A 23,329-nucleotide genomic window follows, 5' to 3' on the forward strand; every position below is an offset into this window, starting at 1 on the left:
GGTGGTGTCTACTCCCTTCCCACCACTGCCCAATTCCGAGGTGCTGGGCTGCTCTTGCTGACGGGCTGGAGGCTGGGTCTCTGCCCTGGCTGAGCCCCCTGGGGGACCCCAGCTTGCAGCCACTGCATCTCCCCTCCAGCTCCAGAAAGAGGGTCCCACATGCATTCCCATTTTGCAGATGAGCAAGCGGCCGCCCAGAGAGGAGGCCCCACTTGCCCCAGACCACAAGCCCAGCCAGGGGCAGCCGCACACTCCAGAGGGCAAGCCCCTGAGCAGCGCACCGAAGCAAGCAAAGGAGAGGGTGAGGAGGAGGGAGGCAGAGGGGAGTTCAAGTTCCTCTGCAGCAGCTACTCCAGGGGAAGCAGGGCCCCCCCACTCCTAGGGCTCCTTTCCCATCCTCACCATGGGCACAAAAGCCCCTGCTTTCTGACAAAGCCAACAAGGCCATGGGGGGAAAGATGGCTTTTGCAACACCTGGTGCTGGGTGAGCTGAATATGCATTTGAAAAAAAGAGTGAATTTTGATTTCTATCCACACTGCCTAAAGAAACAGATCTAAATATGATTGAATGTGAAAGGTGAAACACGTTAAAATAGGAAAATAATTTCATGAGTCTGGAGTAGACGAAAATTTCTGTAAAAGGACACAAAATACACTAACATAAAATTAAAGATCAAGACATTATATTTCATTAAAATTAGGGATTTCTGGGGCGCCTGGGTGGCTCAGTGGGTTAAAGCCTCTGCCTTTGGCTCAGGTCATGATCCCAGGGTCCTGGGATCCAGCCCCGCATCAGGCTCTCTGCTCAGCGGGGAGCCTGCTTCCTCCTCTCTCTCTGCCTGCCTCTCTGCCTACTTGTGATCTCTGTCTGTCAAATAAATAAATAAAATCTTAAAAAAAAAAAAAAGAAATCTTTAAAAAAAATAAAAAATAAAATACTTTGTTTTAAAATGGGAAGAAAAGTTACGCAACAAAACAAGATAATGCGTGATCCAACAAAAGACACACGGAATACATAAAGAACTCCTAGAAACAGTTAGACAAAGAAAGCAATTTAAAAATGAGCAAATGACGATGGAATGTCCAACAGTAATACAAAAAATGTGCTAACTTAAGAGAAAATGCAAATTAAAATCAGAACAAGACACCACTACCTATCCACCAGATTGGCTAAAATGAAAAGGAATGACCACATCCAGTTGGCAAAGATGCGGGGCAACTGGAACGCTCACTCACTGCTGGTGGGGATGCAAACTGGTAGTATACTTTGGAAAAATGGCCATGTCACGTTCCATTCCCATGTATATACCCAACATGAATGCCTACGTCATCCAAAAGACTCCAATAAGAACGTTCACAGCAACTGTCCTCATCACAGCCAAAAACTGAAAATAGCCCAAGTGTCCACTCATGCTAGAATAAATTAATAAACCATGATTTTTTCTGACAATGGAATAACACAGAGCAGTCTTTTTAAATGAACCACTGCAGCCACTGTAGGCAACAACATGGGTGTCAAACACATTATCTTGAGCTAAAGAAGTTAAATGCAAAATACCACATGGCTCCCATTTTACAACAAACAAACAAAAAACAAAACAAAACAAAAGCCCTCAAGCGTAGGCAAGAAGGTGAAAAAAGTCAGCATCGTGGTTTCCATGAGGGAGGGAGAGCAGAAATGGCTAAGAAGGGGCACTAGGAAAACTCTGGAATGCTTGAAGTGTTTTAGATCTTGATCTCAGTGGAGCTGCCTGGGAGTCTTCATATGTGAAAATCCACTGAGTTATTCTATTAAGATCCGTGTGGTTCACATCAATTACACTCCATAAAGAGTATAATAAATAAAAATACAAAAATAAGAAGTTGTCAAGGGAGTACTGTTAGGCTAATCAAGATTTAAATGGCATCTACAGCATACGTCAGCATGAAGTTTTACAGAGAAGAAAACTCAGGAGATGTAACAGCACAGATAAGCGAGATAACCTCTAACTGGCCTTGATTAGAGGGGACTTTACGAAATGAGCTCTGCAATGCACTCTGGGTGCAGGTAGGGAAATAAACAGGACTATGGTCTGAGAATCAGATGGCATTAGGGATTACTAACTGTATTAAGTGCAGGATCACAGTATGTACTAATATGGGAGAAGGCCTTTATTTTTTAGAGTTGTACCATATATATAGTGTCAAGACTGAAAGGTCTCCATCACACACGCACACTCACACCACATCTCGAATGAGAAAGAAGAGCCAAGACCTGAACAATCATGGGGCTGAGACTTCTTCCCTGAGCCCCTGCCCCTTACAGCAGCCCCACCGAGGGTCCATCCCGGCTGCCCGGGGTGCGCTGGGTTCCGGTGGAATCCTGGGGTGTGGGGGTGTTGTGGCTGGTGGAGCCACAGGTATGGGGACTCTCTGGGGGGCTTAGTTGACACAGAGGGGCTATGAGGCCCCATGCACGTGGCTGCAGCATCATCTTTGGGAAGCTCTGGGGGGGGGGTGGTAGGTGAGCAGCAGGATGATCCATGCAACAGGAGGGCCCTACCGTCCCCGGTTTTCCAGGGAGCCAGGGGTTGGATAGGGGGTGTACCTGTCCTCTGCATTTTAACTAGACTTTTCCGCTTAGAATTTTCCAGCTGATGACAAGTCGACTCCATAGAAAAAAGGAGAAAAGTAGTTTGCAAAGAACAGGCTGCCATGATCAAGAACAGCACAAAAACTCTTGACAAGCTCAGTTCTGTTCGGAGGGAGTGTGTGGAACTGGCCTCACTTTTAGAGGAAGCCACCCTAGGGAGAGTCACCAGACATACAGAAACCGGACGCAAACTCTGAAAAACTGAACAGGACCATCCCCGTGTCTGAGATAATAACCTTCCCAGAAAAAGGACAGGACAAAGATCCAAACGCTGGGACCCAAGAGTGGACAGCTCACATTCTAAGAATGAACCAGTCCCTGGAAGATCACTCCAGAGTTAGATCATGGCCAACAGCTTTCTAAAACAGGGCCCGTGACCAAGAGCGGATGCCCATGAGGGCCCCTCACCCCCCGGTGACCTTCATCTAAAAGGAGGGTTGGGTTGTCCCTCCCTCCACTCGGGCTCACCCCAGGCTACTAGCCACGTCCACCTCCAGCTGAAGGTCATGACGGCACCCAATCTCTGAGCAAGACTCCTCCCTCCCTGTGCTCCGGGAGGGGGCCTCTCCCAGCCCCCAAGCCCAGTGCCGTGGAAGTGGAGTGGAAAGTCTTCCAGTATCACTCAAATCTCAAACCAAAGGCACCGACTATCAGAACTTCATCAAGACACTTCGGGACATGCTCTGTTCTGCCTCAAAAGAACTGTGAATTTTATCTCCCTCATTATGAGTTGAAGAAACTTGCTGCCACCTACAAGACTGTACTTTTTGCTGAAAGAGAGGTTTGATGGAATTCTGGTTCTCAGGAAAGCATTTTGTTTTATACATGATTCTTATCGGTGACTTCATTCTACTTCCCTGGTCTTTCTGGATAGTTCAATTTAATTACCAGTCCATCGTACATATGTACAGTTTAGTAAGAGAAGATGTTTAACTATAAGGCAGTTTTTTTCTATAAGAGAAATGTAAACATTTATTTTTCACCTTAATAAAGAGGGATTAGCTAAAGAATTACAGAAATTAAAACAGCACATAAAAAATTGGATTTTTTTTTTCCTCCTCCTCTTTGAGGCAAACAGGAACAGGGCACCAGCAAGGTTTTCTGCAAAGCCCCAGGTGGTGATGCTGACACAGAGGTCCAGCCTAGGTAAGAGGCAGGGAGTGCCCAGGGATGCGTCACCAGAGGAGGGGGAGGGGCCGGGAATCTGGGACCTCAAGCTCCCAGCGTTCCCAACGGGGATACCATAGGACCAGGCTGGGGGCCTTCCAGAGCCAAATTCCCAGTGACTTCACCCAGCGACTTTGCATTTCTCTTAAGTGACGTGGGACTGCAGCCCCATCAGATCCCAACCCCACACAGACCTTTACCACATTTCTCCCCAACCCCCAAGTACCTTGGTCCTTGGTCCCCTGCAGCCTGCACCGTAACTCAATATTCTGTGTGCAATGAGCGCATCCCAGGGGCCCAGGAGAGGTGGGCTGACACCGCCACTCTGCACCAGCCAGAAAACCCCACCCAGAACCCTGCTGTCCTTCCACCGGGCGAGCAACCTCAGGCAAGTCCCTTGGCCCATCTGGTCCCACATCCAGGCTTTAGGGGTCATGTGGTGACAGACAGGGAATCATGAGGCCTTCCTTGGGCACCTCCCCACCCACCCACCTGCTGCCCACCTGCTGACCAGGGCAAACTAATGGGGGAAGAAACAGAAACCCAGCCGTCCTCTGATCAGGTTTCCACCTCTGGCCCAGACCTCTGTCCGGCATGCCAGATGCTCATGGTCACTCTCAAGGTTGTGTCTCTACCTGAGTATCAGCCACCGGCTCCAAACCCTCCAGAAAAAGACCATGAGTAGCCCTTGCCCACAGACTTGGGGTGACCCCCTCAGGAAGCACAGCCCCCAATCCAAGCCTGGGAGGTGGGGCATCCTGGAGAGATCCTAATCCCTCCCCAGCCACAGTCTACATGGCCATCATCCACCAAACCTGCTCCTGTCCGCATCTGTCCCAGACCTGCGTCCTACACTGCTCTCTGCTGGCAGAAGCTGAGTGGGAGGGGCAGCAGCACAGATCCCCAGGCAGGCACGGTCACCTTGACCGAAGTCCACAGCACCGTGAACCTCAGCTCTTGCCAGGCTCCCCTCCAGGCCCGGGAGCAACACCTTCCATGGCTGCCAGCACAAGAGCCACACCAGTCTCTGCGGGTCCCCAGCCCTGCCCACACCTGTGCTCGTGGCCTCTTCACGACTCACTCTTCAGTCGCCCTTTGCAAGGACCACCTGTTCCCGGCGCTTTGCCTCCACTGGGCAGGGAGGTCTGGGAGGAAAGCACACTGGGCTGGAGGTCAGGGCTGGGGGCCCATCTTCTGAGCTCACGGGGTTTTTGGCCAGCCCCTCACCCGTCTCTGGGCCTCTGGGTCCCAGCTGTGTAATTAGGGGTGGGAAGGAGTAGGGAGACTGAACTGTGGCAGCGAACTGGCACTCCCTGCCTCCTTTACTGGTACTTCGGTGTATTTGAATGAGCTGCCAACATTCACAACTTGGGAGCTTTCATAGAAAATTCCAAATCCCTGGCTTCTTTTAGAAAACCCAAAGTTATAGGCCACACTGGGCGTCCCTGCCCCAGGGCACCAATCAGAGCTGGGGAGCAGCTGCCCCCAAATTCCAGGCGCCTTCCTGGTCCCACGGTCTGCACAGCCCCTGTGGGTCCCCGTCAGCCGGCAGCTCCTATCCTCCAGCTACCCCACTGCCAGCGTCTGACTTTGCTCCCCCATCCTGTGCGTTCCACAGGTCTGCTGGTGACAGTGGGTACACACACCCCAGGCTGGGGGGTGGGGAGTGTCCTCCCTCTGCTTCCTGGTTCCGAGCGCGGGGCCCATAAGCACGTCCGGACTGAGTGGGGCAGATGGCGGGGGTGGGGGTTGCAAGCGAAACAAGACATCTGTCACTCTCCACCCCCTTCTCGCCCCCCTCTCAGGAGCCAGGGGCTCTCTGCCCCCAGGCGGGCGGCTCCCTGCAGCCAGATTCCACTCTTCATCCTCCTCCACCCTCCCCACATGGATCCCAGGGAACCCCAGAATCCCAAACTCTGTGCCTGGGGCTGAGGGCACAGGCAGAGCTTGGGGCCTGCAGACCCCACCCTGGGTCCTAGGTGCCCCATGTGGATCTGTGACACGGGGCAGTGCTGGAGTCCCTGACTGCTGGCCACAGGAGCCACACACTCATGCCAGGCATCTGGGCAGACCCAGCGGGGTGGTCAGAGCAAAAGGCTGAGAGTCAGTGGTCGGCAAATGTCTGCTGGCTTCATCAGCGCCCTCAGTGACCCTGGACGAGTTGCTTCACTTCCCTCTGCCTCAGTTACCTCCCTTGTAGTGACAGGGGTGGGGGTGTCATGAGGCTTAACACACCAACACAGGTCAAGTGACCAGCACAGCAGCTGCCTTATCATGACCGCTTCCTGACGAAGGCCAGTCCCGTGAGGGTGAAAGACGAGACCATGTGCAGACCCAGGGAGGGCACTCCCTCCCCGTTTCTGGGATATCGGCCACCTGGTCAGGCTGTGCCCCTGAAGACAAGACCTCAGGATCAGGGCATCTGCTGACTCAGCTGGGAGGTGTTGGGAGAGAAGTGTGGAGTGGGGAGGGAAGGGCCAGGGAGGACCCCTGTCCTGCCCATCCGGAGGCAGCTAAGAGTGACAGCCCGGTGTGGGGCACAGGAAATGAATACCCCCACCCAGCCCAACTAGGCCTGGCCCCTCGGCTTTTTCACCAGCAGGGACAGCTCCTGGCCACAGAAAAGACACACATCTGTTCACTGAAGCACAAACGCAAGTCCGCAGGCCCAGCCCCCAGGGTGCAGTGGCCCTCTGACATCAGGAAGACAGGAACTCAGTCCCAAGTGGCTGACCCTCCTCGTGCTGCTCCTCTCAGTAATCCTGCGGTGGTAAGGTCACTCTCCTATCTTACAGATGTGGACACTGAGGCTCAGTGAGTCAACCGCCTGAGGTCACGCAGCCATCATGGAGGGGCAGGATTCACACCAAGGATTTTCCCTCTGAGGACCGAGCTGGCTTATCCCCAGTGCCACTAGCCCTGAGCCCATTTTCCCAGTATGTGGACCCAAGAAGGGCCCCATAGAAGAACCTCAGCCCACGTAATGCCTCTACAGAGGCCTCCTCCGTAAGGCCCCAGATGCTGTGGGACAAAGGACACAGAGGACACAAACTCCTGGCCGGGCTTGGGGGAGGCACTGGCAGGCAGACAAGCTGACACTGCTCTCAGGAGAGCCCTGAGCACAGAACTCTCAGCTCCAGTTCGCTGAGGCACCAAGGATTCTGGAAGGCTCAGGGTACAGGAGGCCAAAGGGCTTGGTTCGGCCTCAGGCCAGTCGCATCTGCTGTCTCGAGCTCAGTGTATAAACAGGAGGCAGCCCAGAGCGCAAAGGCCATTGCCTTCCTGACAGAGACCCCAGGCCTGGAATCAGCACCCAGGGCACCAGCTGTGAGCAAAGCCCGCTGGGAGACAGACCCCAGCACCTGGTGCCCAACACCAGCCTTCTTCAAACTGAGAACAGAGCTATAGAAGAGAGCCCTCAGAAAGCCCATTTTACAGACAAGAAAACGGAGGCTCAAGCAATAGTGTGATTTGCCTAAGGTTACACAGCTAGCGAGGGGCAGAGCCAGTGCAAACCTGGGGAGCTCTGTACCAGGCCTACCAAAGGAGGCAAGCAAGAAATCCAGACATGCCTTAAGCATCAGTGGACTCGGGTTCAGACCACTTATTTGCTGCTGGGCCACGGACCAGGCCAGCATTTCAGCCACCCCCCAACCCCAGTGGGAAGGGACTTACTGTAAAGTCGTGTGGGGCCTAAGTGAAATGAGGTCCATGGAGCACCCCGCCCAGGACCAGAAGCAGACTCAGTCCCAATTCTCCTCCTGTCCTGTACGCACACCCTTCACAACATGACTTCCCAGCAAATCCCAGCAAGAGGAGCCTCTGAACCTGGGCTGGTCTCCCAACTGGCTGGCTACAAAATGGGGCATTAAAAAGGGTGCTAGTTGTTCTGGACCCAGGCCCAAGAACACTGTGTGCTTCTTTTCGTTCACCTAGAGCCCCGTTTTCGTTCACCTAGAGCCAGAAGGTGAGAACAAGCCAGGGCAAACCAGCTTGAAGAGGTCAGAGAGCAGAGAGCAGAGATAAGCCATCCTGGAAGAGGCCACCCCACACCCACCAGCCCCAGCAGAGCTGCCAGCCGACCACAGACACTCACAAGCTAGAGCCCAGCTGCCATCCCCCAACCCCAGCTCGGGACGGTAGAGCCTGGCTGCCCCGTGCACTTGGCAGTGATAATGAGAGTTTACTGTGTGGTGGCTTGCTGCTCATGTTACCATAGCAATAGATCATTCATACCATGACCAAGTTGTGTCCTGAGCACAAGGGCTGGCACAGGTTTGGCAAGAGAGCCAGAAAGACCAGGTGGCAGCCCCATGTCGTGTTGGTGGGAGCATGGCCAGACTTGTTGGGGAACCCTTGGCCAAAATCGGGGATGGGGAGAATTAAACACACATGTTAACGAAAACCATCCTGAGACACCATCTTCCCCCTCCAAGGCCCGCCACGCTGAGAACATTTTATAGCACCCTGCTTCAATTTCTCCTTAGCGCCCAGCACCCTCTCACGTAGATTTTACACATTCGTGGGACTGACTGCGTGCTTCCTAAGCCTGCCAGAGTGGACACTCCATGAGGGATGGGAATTCCATCGGTTTTGAATACAGTGCTCTGTCCCCAGCACTTGGAATAATGCAATAAATACTTGTTGAATAATGAGGAAAATGCATTCTCACGTATTACGGGTATGAGCCAAAATCTGGCACAGCTTTCAAAGGAGGACAAGCTGATGTCTGCGGAGGGGATAAACCTGCTGAGCACTGAGCACACTGGAGCCAGCGATCATCCAAAGCTTGATTCTAGCAGGTGCACAGAAACACGCTTCCTGATGGTCCCAGACTGGAAACAACACCAGCACCCCTTCACAGGAGAATGAACAACAAAACTGGAGTCCATCCATATGACGGAGCACCTCTCAGCAATCAAAAGGACCAGCCACAGTGCGGGTAACATGGCCAACCTCAGAAGCCAGATGTGAAAGAGAACAGACTCTCTGGTTCCCTTCAGAAAACTCCAGGAACAGAAAACTAACATCTGCTGTTAGAAGTCAGGGCAGTGGCTCCCCAGGACAGGCACTGAGGGGGTGACCTGGCTTGTGATCCGAGTGCCTGTCCCATGGGTGTGTTCCATTTGTGAAAATGTGTTACTGAGTTGTACACTTCTGGTAAGTTCTATTGATTTTACTTCAATGAGTTCACAAAAAATATATAAAGAAATGCATATGCATACTGACCCAGCACTCTGTACCAGGGCACAGCGTAAAGATATTCACTTAGAACACTGCTTTTTAACAGCAAAAGGCTAGTAACAACTAGAACATCTGTCAGTAGGGACCAAAAAGAAAAGCCATAACAAGGGGACAGTGACATGCTGGCTGGTAAGGGAACTCTCCGCGTAAAGATAAGGAGGAGTCCCAAGATATGTTGTCAGAGAAAAAAAGCACAGGGCAGAATGGTGTGCATAAAATGCTAGTATTTGTGGGTTGACCGGTGGTTCTCAAGTGTGGTCCCAGGTCCTGGAGGGTCCCTGAGGTCTTTCCAGGCATCCAGGAGATCAGCACTATTTTCAGAACAACACAACAATAGTTGCCTTCTTCATGCTTTTTCTCCCACGAGCATATGGCAGCATCTTCCAGAAACAACATGACATTGTGCGATGTCATCACTTTAATGGCTAATGGAATGTGTGCTTGTGTGTTTTGTGTTTTCTAGAATTTTTTAAAGGAAGCTCATGACAGATGATCAACATCACAAGTCAGAAAAATGCAAATCAGAACTGCAGTCGGATACCAACCACTTCGCAGACACGAGGATGGCTATACTTAAAAAGGCTCAGCAGCAAGGGCTGCCTGGGTGGTTCAGTCTGCTAAGCATCCGACTTGATTTTGGCTCAGGTCATGATCTCAGGGTCATGAGATGGAGCCAGGCATCGGGCTCTGCCCTGGAGCTCTAAGCATGGAGCCTGCTTACGATTCTCTTCCACTCTCGCCCTCTGCCCCTCCCCTCCCCTGGGTGGGTAAAAAAAAAGATAAAGGCAGACAGTAACAAGTGTTGGCAAGGATGTGGAAAAGTCGGAAGCCTCATGCACTGTCGACAGGAGTGCCAAATGGTGTGGCTGCTGGGGAAAACAGTCTGGCAGTTCCTCTGGTGATTAAACATACAGTCACCACGTGACCCAGCAGCTCTACCCCCGGGAATATTACCAAGAGCAACAGAAACCTCTGTCCACACGAAAGCACGTACGCGAGTGTATCGGCAGTCCTCATGATGGCCAGAAGGTACAAACACTTTAATCGTCGGTGGATGAATGGGTGAAAAACAAAATGCATCCAGCACACGGAAAGCTACTCAGTCAGAGAAAGGCGCAAAGTAGTGACGCCTGCCACAATGCGGACGAACCTTGGAAGCATTATGCTAAGTGACAGAAGACAGTCCCCGAAGACGACCTCTTACATGACTTCGTGTCCAGGAATGTCCAGAATATGTGACTCCACAGAGACAGTGAGGAGCTTGGTGGTGGCTGGGGGCTGGAGAAGGAGGAAAGGGGAAGTGGCTGCTACCAGGTGTGGGGTTTCTTTTGGGAGTGATGACAGTGTTCTAAAATTGGGCACCCAGTGATGTCGGTACAACTCTGATAAGAGCTAATGAATTATACACTTTAAGGGGGGATTTTATGGTTCGTGACTGTATCTCAGTAAACCTGTTCTGAAAGAGAAAGAGAGGGAGGGAAGGAGGAATGAAGGATGGAAGGAAGGGTATGGGAAGGAGGGAGACAGGGAGGGAGGAAGGGGGGAGAAAAGAAAAAAAAAAGAAGAAAAATAAAAAGATAACATAGTTTTAGAGAAACCTACCACAGGCCTAGCCTTGGCCCCTGCCCCATTTCTTCCAAGTGCTCTATGATCTGGGGCAGGTAAACACAGGGAGGGCCCAGCTAGGGCCACTCAGACCCACTCATGCCTCCAGGTCCCCTGTGAGAGCCATGAGCCCACCCCTCCACTGGGAGCCTGCATCCCCCTGCCTGGCTCTCCTGTGACCTCCAGCAAAGCCCCCCCACCAGATGCCAGTTTCTCTTCCATAAAATAGAACGACCACATAGACCACAGGGTAAAAACTCTATGCAACGACAGGCACCCCCAGTATAGGACCCAACCCAGCTGCCAACCAGGGCCAGACCGCTGATGAAACTGAGGACAGCCAACCCCACAGAACACGGAGCACCTACACAGTCCAAAGGGTGGGGAGCCTCCGCTCAGCAACCCCGATGGCCAGCAGCACATGGGCCAGTTGTGCCCACAACTGCCAATTTTCCAGGAAAGACTGAGAGCTGAAATTTACATGAAATCTTCTAATTTCAAAATAGTCACAGCAAAATTCTACTGCTTACAACGCTGCTCTGCAGAAAGAAGCTAGCAGGTGGACGGAGGAGAGCCGCGTGTGCCGTAACAGGACAGCAGGCCCAAGTGCAGGCGACACTAGCCCATGTCCTCGCTCCATGCAGGCCTCGCTCCTGACATGCTCGTTGTCACTACAGCCTCGGGCACTCGCAACCATGCCATTTCGCCAATAAGGAAATGGGGGCTCAGAGGGGTGACATCCTGGGCCCCAGATCATACAACGAGCAAGTGGGGGGCTTCAGACCAGGGTCTTACTGTGGATGTGGGGAGCCAGGGCCCCCGGTTTGCCTGTCTTATTGCTCTCCACAGGGCCCACCCAGCCCGAAACAGAGTCACAGACCCCATTTCCAGCCCCCATGGTTGGGGTTAAGCCAAGGAAGGGCTGGCCAGGCCCTCCTGTGAGCTCTCCTGCCACAGCCTCCACAGGCTGCCTCCATCCCCTGCCTGCTCCAGGAGCCTGGGGCTCTAGTAGGAGGTGATTCTGTTGCATGGGTTGGGGGCTAAGGTGTTCAGAATCCCAGCCTGGTTCCCTTAGACCCCACACAAGTTAAAATCTCCCACAGGCTAGTCCTTTGTTCTCCTGCAGCACTCCTTCTGGGAGTCACCAGATAAGATCATACTGGCCTCCTGCCTTACAACTTCAATGGCTCCCCACTGCTTTTGGGACAAAGACCCAAATCTTCATCTTGAGGATCAACACCATTGTGGCCCCTACACCCCTCCCCAGCCTCATACCAACCGCACAGCCTCCTTTCAATCTAATTTGCTCCCTCCAGCTACAGGGCCCTTGCATGTGCTGTGTCCTCTGCCTGGAGCACTGTCCCCTCCCTGCTTGCCACCTGCCATCCAGTCAACAAGACCTCATACTCAAACATCACCTCCCCCAGGAAGCCTTCCCTGATCCCCAGAAGTCAGATCCCTGAAAGATAGGTTTAGCTAGCATACCCACCTCCTTTCTCAGCCCTGGTCACGGCTCAGAACATCACACCCATGTGACTACCGGGCTATCTCCCCCACTAGCCCGTGAGCTCCCCGAGGGCAGGGACTGTGCTGGGCTTTATTCCACACGGCACATTCAGCCACTGTCATAGCCCACACACACCAGGCACTCAGAAATGACAAGGATGAAGACACGAAGAAATACGAGGGAAACCTGGATCCACCACTCCCCGCACGTGTGTTCTCAGACAAGGGACCTGATTCCTCTGCTGTAAACCAAGGAGGTGGTGGTGAGGATTAAAAGGATTAATTATCACAGCATGCTTATAATGGTGCCCGCACAAGACGCAAACACGACAATGTCTGCACTTAGTAGAGTTATTTGAGTTTTAAAGTTTCTCTGTTAACCAGAATGTCAGAGGATCCAAGGACCCCTGCCCTGCAGAACCTGGTTACGTGAGGGTCCCGAGGAAGGGGGCCCCTTTCCTGCCACATGGTCTGGGGGGCCCACAGGTGTCAGCTGGAGCCTTTCCCAGGAAGGAGAAACTCCGCCTTTCCGAGGGCCAACCCTGCCCCAGGGCTCCCTCCCTTGGGGCCCAGCAGTCCCCTGGTTCCCTCTGTCATGCCAGCCCAGTGGCAGAAGGGGAGGACATGCTCACAAAGCCCCCTGAGTGACAACAGACTTCAGACCCCTTCTCCCCAGCCCAGGGAGCCGGGCATGTGGCTTCCATTAGGCCACATCTGGACATGCTCAGAGGCAGCCAGGATCCCTGGCACAGCTCCGGCTCAGAGACAAGACCCCCACCCCAGCCGGTCCTGGGGCAATGGCTGGAAACCTCCTTCTCCAGGCCCCAGGGCTGCCATGGCAACATAGCTGGGGGTCATTTCCGGCTCCACGGTCCTCCTTTCCGCCAGCCCAACTGGCAAGCAGGGCAGAGCTACCTCCCCAGCTCCTCTGCACTGAGGGCCCCTCCATCACTTGGGATACCCCTGCCCTCCCCCCGCCCCGGAAGGTCCTCACTTCCCAAAGGATGCTCCATCAGGCCCCTGGCCCCCACCCATCAGGCTTCCCACCACCCATACTTCCTGGGCAGCGTGTACTGCATAATGGCCATGAAGAAATCTGTGTGTGTGTGTGCCTATCCACTGAACACCCTCCTGCCCCAAGAAGACCTCAGGAAGGGAGAGGCTGCGCTGGCCTCATTCACAGGCACAGCCCCCAGTGCAGAGAGGCTAGGCCACAGACATCTGTTGAGGAAATAAATAGGTAGAATGAAGAGTGGAGGGTGACAACCAGTGGCTAACATTTTTAATTACTCAGCAAGGGCTAAGCTCCCTCCCGAGCACTGGACATGAATCAGCTCCTCTCTTCAAGATGTCCGCACGAAGCAGGAGCCTCCGCGTTGCTGATGGATGGAGGAAAGGAGGCAGAGAACGGTAAACCACTAGCCTGAGTTGTGCAGGGAGTGGAGGAGAGCTCATGAGCTGGCAGGGGATGGCTGGTCCCAGGATGAGGAGGGGAGGAAAGATGGACGGGGGTGGTCAGTTGCAGGCCAGCCCTTGTTTATCTGGCTAGGGCAAGTACCCCCTGCTCCCAACTTCCCACACCTTCCTTTCCTCGCACACCAAAAAATGCAGCTGCCTGTCCGTGCCCTGCTAATTATCTCCGGGCTTTGCGTGTGCTGGGCCCTCTGCCAGGACAGCCCTTAGATGGGAGAGGGGACACCCCATCAGAGGCCCCTGCCCCGAGGCAGCCCTCATCAAAGGCCACACCCCAAGATCCATTTGAGAAAGCACAGGGCAGAGGAGGGAAAAAAAAACAAAAACAAAACAGAAAAACCTAGGGCTCCTGAGAACAAAGTAAGTCTCCAAGATTCCAAAGGCCTGGAACCACAGAGAGGCCTCTGGAGCGAGAGGCGGGGGTGGGGGGTGGGGGTTGTGTCTATTTTGGAACCCCTCAGAGGCAGCAACCCAAACACACTACGTGCGCCATACTCCAAAGCCAGGCCTGCAAGCTCTCCCCGGGCACACATGTACTTCATTACAGCTCCCCCCACACCATGCAGCCTCCCCACATCCTGTAGGCTCAGGGCTGGGTAAGGAGGATCCCACTGAAGCCCACTGCCCTGGATCCAGCCCACCAACTCCCACTGTGTGACCTGGGAACACAAGTCACACCTCTCTGACCTTGATGTGCTCGGTTTTCAAGAAGGATGCCCACTTCCACAGCTTGTAGGAAGGATCAGAAATGGGGTCTGGCACCTAGGAGGTGCTCACTCGGCAAAGGTGAGTTCTTTGTTCCACTCTCCATGATGGGGCTAGAAGGAGAACCATCTGGGCTGGGTCGGGGGAGCTGATTCTCCCACCAGGTCAGGAGAAGCCTGCAGTCTCACCCCTCCCTACATGCGCACAGGCTTTGCACACAGTCTATGCCCAATGAGGGCTGGAGTACTTGACTGATGGGAAAAACGGGGCCCAGGACAGTTAAGAGACATGTCCAAGGCCACAGGGCAGCAGCAAGGCAGGTATATGGGAATGCTACAGAAATCCCGGACCCCTCTCATACCCCTCCTCCCCACTCCACCACCCAGACATCCCTCCCTCACAGCCCCCAGTCTGTAGACATGGGCCATGGGGGTCCAATTCTGCCTCCCCAGGGCCCACTAGGGCCCAGTCACAGTTAGTACCTAATGAAGGTTTATAGCGAAGGTTTAGGTATTAGATTGAACAAGACACAGACTCTCAGCTATGGGGAGGGATGTCTAGACGACCAGACAACTGCTTAGGGTACCTCAGAGGTGAGGCAGGGAGCTGGAGAAGGTTAGTGGTGGGGGCATCAGACAAGGCATAAAGATTCAGGGAAGGCTTCCTAGAGGAGGTGCTGCCTGAGCTGGCTGGGAACAGTGTGAGCAAATAGGTGGAAGAAAAGGGATATGTCAGTGTAAGGTGTTCATAGGATGGCAAGGAAGCTAGGATGAGAAAGGATAAGCCCCCATTGATTCACTCATTTATTTACCTGATATTTACCAAGCACCAACTGTGTTGCTAGGCCCTGCCAGAGGCCCTTAGGTATAGCAGAGAAGATGACAGATGTGGTCCCTCCATTCATGGCACTACCATTCTACTAGGGGTGACAACATTAAACGAGTCAACTACGTGCTATCATATGAGGTACTGCTAGCAGGAATTAAAGCAGGATAAGAGGAAGGTGAAGTGCTCTTTTAACTGGGTGCTCAGAGAAGGCCTCTCTGGGGAGGTGACCTGGAAAAGAGAGCTTATAGAGAGAAGGAATGAGCCACATGGACACCTCAGAGAGCATTTCAAGAGGAGGTGTAAAGTGCAAAGGCCGTAGGGCTTCAGGGTACCTGAAAGGGGCTAGGACAGTGCTAAGCAGGTCAATAGGGACTGAGTGTTTAGGCCCCACTTCCAACTTTGTATGTTAAAACCCAAATTGGCGGGAGGTGGTCAGTTAAGCATCTGCCTTTGGCTCAGGTCATGATCCCAGGGACCTGGGATGGAACTCTGCACCGGGCTCCCTGCTCAGTGGGGACTCTTCTTCTCCCTCTCTTTCTGCCCCTCCCCAGCCCCGCTCATGCGCTCTCTCTCAAATAAATAAATAAAATAAAATAAAATTAAAAAACCTGATAGGGATGGTATGTGGAGATGAACCTTTGGGGATATAATTAAGCCATGAGGGTGGATCCCTCATGATGGGATTAGTGCCCTTCCAAGAAGAGACACAAGAAAACTTGCTCCCTCTCTGTATCTCAGTGAGATGCACCCTCATCTCTCATGCAAGGACACAATGAGCAGATGGCCATTTGCAAACCAGGAAGCGGGCTCTCACCAGACACCAGGTCTGCCAGCACCTTGATCTTGGCCTTCCCAGCCACCAGAACTTTAAGAAATAAATGCTTGTGGGGTAAGCCCCCCAGTCTATGGCATTTTTGTAACAGCAGCCAGAACAGACTAAGAAAAGGGTGATGGAGAGGTGGTCCAGGAGGTCACAGGCTGACCGGGACAGAGCCTGTGGTCCTGGAGAGAGCTTTGGCTTCTATTCCGGTAAGTGGGAGCCCCGGCAGGTGCAGCACAGAGCAGGGACAAGAACGACGTGTGTGTTAAAGGGAACCGTGGCTGGAGTGCATGGCAGCCCTGGTCCTAGGTCCTCACAAGGAGCCCCTAGGAGAGACCATGTCCCTTCTGCTATCAGCTCAGAGACCAAGAACACAGCCATGACCCGAGGCTACTGTCAGGAGGGGGTGGATGGAGCTGGACTAGGTCTGTGAAACTTCTCACTTCCTTCCAGGGCACCCATGGACCCCAGTGGCCCCCACCTGCACCCGAGCTGGAACCTTCCTTGAGGAACTCTAGCCCTGAGAAGGTATACCTAAGAGGCCTTCAACCACAGCCCCACCAGGTAGCCCAGCACCTCCAACAACAGGGACCTCACCCTTACCCGCCGTTCTGTCCCCAGGAGTGCAGCTGGGGAGAAAGCGCCATCTCAGTGCCCCCTGCCTTATAGTGTGGGGGTTGGGCTGACCGTGGGTAGCCTGGCCCCACAGACCCAGCTTCCCTGGCCCCAGGCAACTTTGCAGAGCTGGGGGCCCTGACAGGGCCCTGAGGCTGTCTTTCCCTGGGCTAAGTGCCCCTGGAGGAAAAAGAATGGGTTCTTACCTTCATGGTCACCTCTGGGGATAGAATGAACAGAGTTGGGGTCTGTGTCCTCCTCTGGCTGAGAATGGGGCAGAACCAGTGGCTGCTTGGGCACTTCCTGTGTGGGTGGGACCCAAGCTGCCTCCTGGGGAGATAAGGTCAGCATGGTGTGGATGCTGGGCTTCGTCGTGCCCCCAGGAGAGTTCGGTGTGTCCTGTGATGGGGGGACACTGGCCGTGCTTGACCCCAGAACAGGCACGGCTCCCTCCTGCCCAGCACTGTCAAGGGTGGCCTGGGCTTCCGGGATTAAGTTCTCTTCAGGCCCTGCCCTCGCCTCTGCCTTGTCCTCTTGGACAGGGAGACCAGGCCTAGTTGGGCCTGGAATGGGTGGTTCATCCAGCCCCCTGGGGCCACCTGCTGCTGGCTGCTCCCTGATGACCAATTCCTCGGTCTTCTCCGGCCCTTCACCATGGCTGTCCTCTGTCACTCTCCTGGCTTGCATGGGGGCCGGGGGACCCAGGGCAGCAGCCGCCGTGGGCCTAGGGAGGGCGGCTGGCCAGGGGGTGGCCTGGACGGCAGAGGATGGCTGACTGCCACCTCCCAGAGCGGCCGGGCCCCCGGCACCTGCCTGGAGCTCGCCCGCCAGGGCTGCTGCAGCTTCCGCCTCGACCACCTCCTGGTCATAGCTGTAGGGGTCTTCATAATGTCGCTCAGAGTCCCCCTCCTCCGTGTCGGAGAAGTTTCCCGCGGCAGCCGCAGGCACGGCTCCGGCATCCCCACGGCAGCCAGGGAGCTGGTAGCAGATGAGCTCGCCCCCTGTGTCAGGACAGTGGCAGGCCTGGCAAGGCGGTAGGTGGACAGTGTGGCCGGCGGCATACTTGCGTCCAGCGTGGACGCAGCCCACCTGGCCGCACTGCGGGCAGCTGTCGGCCGCCACCACAGCTTCGATGCAGTTGGGGGGCAGCTCCGGGCACAGCATGAACTGGCAGCTAATCTTGCCACCGCCCGGTGGGCAGGAGCACTCAGTGCTGCCGAAGTCCACGAAGTAGGACTGGCCGGCGGGCACGCGGCCGCGCACGAAGCCGCCCTGCAGGCAGTCATAGTACTGGTAGCCCTCGCATGCGCAGCCCCGCTGCACGCACACCGCACAGCAGGCGCCCGGCTCTAGCGCCTCCTCGATGCAGTTCTCCAGTGGCGGGCACTCGACGCCCGTGCAGTCCTGCCTCGGGGCCGCCGCACCAGCCCTTGGGCCCAGGGCCAGGGCCACGGCCAAGACCACGGCCAGCCAGGCTGCCACGGGCTCCCGGGGCCGCGCCATGCTCCCACAGCTGGCTCAAGGGCTGCCTTGAGTTGAACCGCCTCCTCTGCTGCGAGGCCCTGCGGGAACAGGAAAGAACAGCTGTCAGCGCCCCTGGGGGGCCCGCATGTGCGCACCCGTGCCAGCACACACATGCGGCTGGACAGCCCCCCCAGTACAGCACACGCACGTGGCGGGACAGCACCCCCCCACACACACTGGACGGCACATGCGCACACTCCTGGGCACGTCCACTCAGACGCACCGCCATCGCTCACGTGCCCCAGGTGTTGGCACACAGTCATTAACGTGGCCCCAACTTGGGGATGCTGACCCCTCCCCACCCTCTCCTGCCTTCTGACACAGGCCCTTTGAGTGGGAGCCTCCTGCCCACAGCCCCAGAGCACCCCCCAAACACACCCCTGCACCCTCACTCAGTCACACTCATTCAAGGCACATGTCTGGTCTCTCACACCCTTGGTGACAGACACCGTGGTCCCTCACATACACAGCTACACACGCTGTCTCACACACAGGCTCATCCACATGCCAGGACGCCACAGGGAGTCACACACACACACAGGACCACCCACACGATTTCTCTCCCCGCCGAAGTCCCACTCGATCCCCCGCCATCCACTGAGAGGCTGGGCTGCCAGCCAGAGGATATGGTCAGGTAGATGATAGGCAGGAACAAACCCCCTCGGAGGCCACGGCGCAGCCAGCCACGCCCCCCACCGGAGCCCTGAGACCGCAAGCCTCAGGAACACCACCCGACAGGAGACACCCCCCACCCTTGGACTACAAGTTTAGCCTCAAAGGGGCTTCCTGCCAATGTCCTCAGCTCCCTCCATGAACATTACCACCATTCCCAGAATTTTTCTAGATACCTGCTCTCCTTAACACCCCACCGCCATGTTCTCTCCACTCTCCCCCAGGAATAGCTCTCCACTCTCTGCCCGTTCTCTTTGTTTCCTTGGGCCCACCCCAGACCCAGCCTCACCTCCCATCTGCCCTGGGAGATGCCCTCCCTGCCCTCCACAACCCCACTCAGCTCTTCCTCTGCAAAGTCCATGTGACCTGAGAGCAGCTGACCCCAACACGCCATGGCCCCGAGCCCCGTGGAGGCTTCCCTGCTCCAGCAAGTAAAGGTCCCGGATCCCAGTGAGAGCCACCCTCACCCTGCCCTCCCTTCCCAGACACCGGCTACTTCTCCACCCACCACAGTGAGGCTGAGCTATTGTTTGCAGTGGCTTTGCTAAAACTGTCTGGCTTTCTAAAAAAAGGGCGGGGTGGGGGGGGAAATAAAGTGGCTTCTCTAGCATTTTAAGTGCTTGTCATTTAAAACCTATAAATATAATAATTTCAAATATTTCAACATTCAAACAATGTAACAATAATTTCATAAAAAGCTTCTGAGAAGAGGAGAGAGGGAGCAGGGAGCAGAGTCACCACTGTGTCAAGAGGAAAGTGGCTTCAGGCTGAAGCATCCACCCCGCCCCGATCCCCTCCCCCAAGCAATGCCCAGAACAGGGCTAGCAGGCAGGACTGGAGTGGAGTGCAAGGGCCTGGGTCGAGGAGGGCAGTGACAGTGACTCAGCACCCAGCACAGCGAGACAAGGAGGTCGGCCTCTGCCAGCCAGTCAACCAGAACGGACTGAACAGGTCCTATGTGCCATGCACCTCTAGAATTGGGGGGTTCTCAAAAAATAAGACAGCTCCACGGCCATTCCACCAGGGCAGAGTCTCTGATGTGGGGAAGCAAGTAATACACCCACAGCAATGCAGCAGATGACGAATACCCGGCAGTAACAAGGACAATGGATAAATAAATGACAGAAAGCAAGGAAGTGGAATAGGAAGTGACTAGGGCTGCGGGAAAGCCCATTTTAGCCAGGGTGGTCAAGCAAGGCTTCTCTAAGGAACTGCCACTTCATCAGAGACCTGAGTGAATCAAAGGAGAGAACCATGTGAATATCTAGAGATAAAGGCCTTTCTGTAGGCCACTGAACAGCAAGTGTAAAGGGCCTGAGGCAGGATGAGCAGGTGGGAGATGAGGAACAGCAGAGGGCTACCATGGTCTGGGAGAGCCGAGGGACCTGGAAGGATGGAGCTCTGGCTTCCCAAGGCAGGAAATGCTGCCAAAGGAAGGCCTGCAGAGGTGATGAAGTTCTAGAACCTAGGTGAGGTTCGGTGGGGTAAGGTCCAGAGCCGATGACCAAGAAAGAATTCTTGAGACATATTTGGTGCAAAATGGTGGTTTATTAAAGCACAGGGACAGGACCCATGGGCAGAAAGAGCTACTGCCCCGGGGTTGTGAGGGATGGCAGGTTATGTACCCTGCGGTTGGGGGAAGGTGAGGGAAAAGGGAGGTGTCAACGGAGCTTTCATATGCTAAAGAGGGCCTACAAGGTGCAGGGATACAGGAGGTCTTGCTGTTTGATCAATGTTGTCTTTTGGCCAGCCATTCACATTTCTGCTATCAATCGTCTTTGTTAGTGAGATTTGGGTTTAGAAGAAACTTAACTTTATTTAGGGCTTGAGGAACTGAGTTATTTGCCTCTGGAAATTGTGCTATTGTTACGATAGCTTCTTTGTTGTAAATCTCTAGGACACTGGTAAACCAAGGGAGACTCCTGTCTTGCAGGATTGTGATCTCTGCAAGTTAACCATCTGCTTTTCCTTTAGGGCAGCCAGGGGTGGCTGAGGAATGTCACACATATTACCGAGCAGAGTGGGTGGAGAGGGGGTGCAAGGTGCCAGCTTTTGCTTTGTCCTCAGTCAGCCTCCTGCTCCTTCATCAGAGGGATGTGCAGCCCAGTTTGGGACAGGTCAAATTTGAGAAGCCCAAGGAAAGTCCAAATGAATTTCGTAAAGACCGTGGAAGGACATCTTCCCCATCCCCCGGCTAAGAAGCCATCTCAGGAGGTAGGTGGGTGGGCATCTAGGAGAATTGGGGGCTGTGATCCCCCTTGACCAGGTCAATGACCCTCTACTTGGAGATGGTGGGACATGAAGGCCCGAAAGTGGCCCAAGTCCACTCTAAATAGCATCATTTAAGAAAAGAAACCTTTACAAACCAAGAGCCAAACCCTCCTCCCCGCTCCGTCTTGTTCACACAAACAGTGCATCCCCAAGATGCAAATATGCCCACCACAGGCTGGCAGCCTTCTCCCAGAGCTTCTCCCAGAGGAACTTTCTTCCCAGCCAGCCCTGCCACACTCCATCCCACCTCACATTCTCCCACAAGTTGGTCCCCTAGTTCCTCTCAGCCCCCTGGGTGCCCTGTCCTTGGACCTGCCCCACCCCAAGCATTACATTCTGCCTGCATCTAGGTGATTCTAGATCTTGGGTTCACCCATCACCCTAACCCCAGGCCCAGGGAACATAAAGAATATCGGGCCCTGGCTTTGTGTACTCCTCATCTGCTGTGCAATCCTGAATAAGGCTCTTGTCCTCTCTGAGCCTCGTTTCTGCATTTGCATACAATGGAGAGGCTCCAGCACACCTCGGATCACAACAGAGGGCCTACCTACGGGTTCTAGAGTTTTAGTCAGCCAACTCGTGTTTTGTTTGTCCCACACAGTGGGTTTTAGTCTTAAATTAGTTAACCAGCCTTTACAAACTGGAAATGTTCACATGAAAAATTCAGGTTTCTAAAAAAGAAGAGAAAATTTCTCACTCCTCTTGAAAACCACCAAGCCCTAGCCACACTGAGATAATCACACGGGGTATGGGCTCCTGCTCTCCCAAGAGCCTATGTGGCCTTATCATTGACTTACACATGGTTGGGTGTGCTTGAATTCAGGGTCCCCCCAGGCTCACCACGTGGACTGGGAACATCATGCTCATTCCCACTGTGGTCTCCAGCTAGAAGAATGGAAGTCTGGGGTACATGACACACTGCACCAGAGCCTCCTGGTACTGTCTGAAGGGTGGGACAAACGCAGATATACTCAGAGAAGGTGGCCCAATGGGGAGGGTCCCAGGCCCCTGAGGGTGGCTCATCTGGAGAAAAGCAATTCAGAAAGCCCCGGTCCATCTCCACGGCCACTCGGGGCAGGGCAGGACCCACAGGTGTGTATGAAGGGTGGAGGGGAACAGATCTCCACAGAGCTCCATAAGGGCAAAGTTCTCTCCAGGTCAAGCATTAGACCAGGCTGCTAGGGGGAAGAGGTGAGCTCCCTGTCATTGGACATAAACAAGTGGGGCTGGAAACACACAGGTGAGAAGTTGGAGGGCCCAATCTCTACATCGCTGGTTCTCAGATTCAACATGTCCCTCCTGGAGACTCCAGCTGTTATTTTCCCATGGCCCCCACAGCAAGCAGCCCCCTTCACATCTGGCTTCTGCAGACATCCCCCCCTTGCAATCTAAAAAGAGAAGCCACAAGGCGGAGGGGCTGAGAAATGGAGGCTGACCTCTCTCCAGAGGGGAACCCCAGCAGCCAGACTGTGGTCACAAACAAAGAGCCTCCTGCCAGGCTGCCCAGTGCTGGCAGGCTGGGTCACACACTCCCAAGGTGGGAACTTACCAGCAAACAGGGAAAGGCAGTTAAACCTGCACAGCTTCTGCTTTGCACCCATCCCACTGGCAAGCTGGCTAATAATGTATGCACATTCACAATAACAAAACTGTGATTATGACAAGGCCAACTGCCCCATGTGACCACGGGAGCGGACACCTTGGAGAGGGCTACCTATGCAGTCAGGTCCACAAGCATATGCCGTGCACACACGCTGCGTCCCCCTGCCCAGTGAGCTATCCAAAGAAATCTGCAGAGATCCACATGCCCACAATGGTCACTCGGTACTCGTCCAGTGGTAGGTAGGGACCCAGCAGGCGCAGATCCTGATGCTGTTCCCTGTCCCTAGATCCACTCCCCGCCCTCCTCCTCCACACTGCTCTGCACCTGGGAGGCTGACCTCTCCAGCCTGCATCCCGGAGGCTCCAGCACTCCTCAATGCCAGCCACCGATAGGAGATCAAAGGGTGTGGTATCTAGTCCCCGCCTCCCACCCCCCTTCCCCCGAGGGCAGGGGTTGGTGATGGCTGGCCCCTCCAGTGAAGGCTGGGACTCCAGTAGGGTGACCCTACTGGGTTCAGGATTTCATCCCCGCCCCTGCAGGCCCAGGGTGCTAAGGGCTCCCCACCCACAACCATGACTCCAAACATGTCCCCTAGTTCCCCCCAACTCTGCCCATACCTCTGTTCTCGGTCTCTTCATTAACCACGCCTCTCGTCCCCCTTTCC

General features: G+C 54.5%; 1 protein-coding gene across 2 annotated transcripts in view; it reads right to left on the bottom strand.

The window, feature by feature from the left end:
* FBLN2 (fibulin 2) overlaps positions 1-23,329 on the bottom strand; it is an 81,109-nt gene that overhangs the window by 38,861 nt on the left and 18,919 nt on the right. For both annotated transcript variants that reach the window (XM_032849441.1, XM_032849440.1), the window contains exon 2: positions 16,802-18,157. In XM_032849441.1, coding sequence (XP_032705332.1) covers positions 16,802-18,098 — 1,297 coding nt within the window. In that variant the 5' untranslated portion in view covers positions 18,099-18,157. The remainder of the gene's footprint in view (positions 1-16,801; positions 18,158-23,329) is intronic.

The sequence above is a fragment of the Lontra canadensis genome, unplaced genomic scaffold (assembly GCF_010015895.1).
Source record: "Lontra canadensis isolate GAN:19392208 unplaced genomic scaffold, GSC_riverotter_1.0 scaffold229, whole genome shotgun sequence".
Classification (NCBI taxonomy): domain Eukaryota; kingdom Metazoa; phylum Chordata; class Mammalia; order Carnivora; family Mustelidae; genus Lontra; species Lontra canadensis.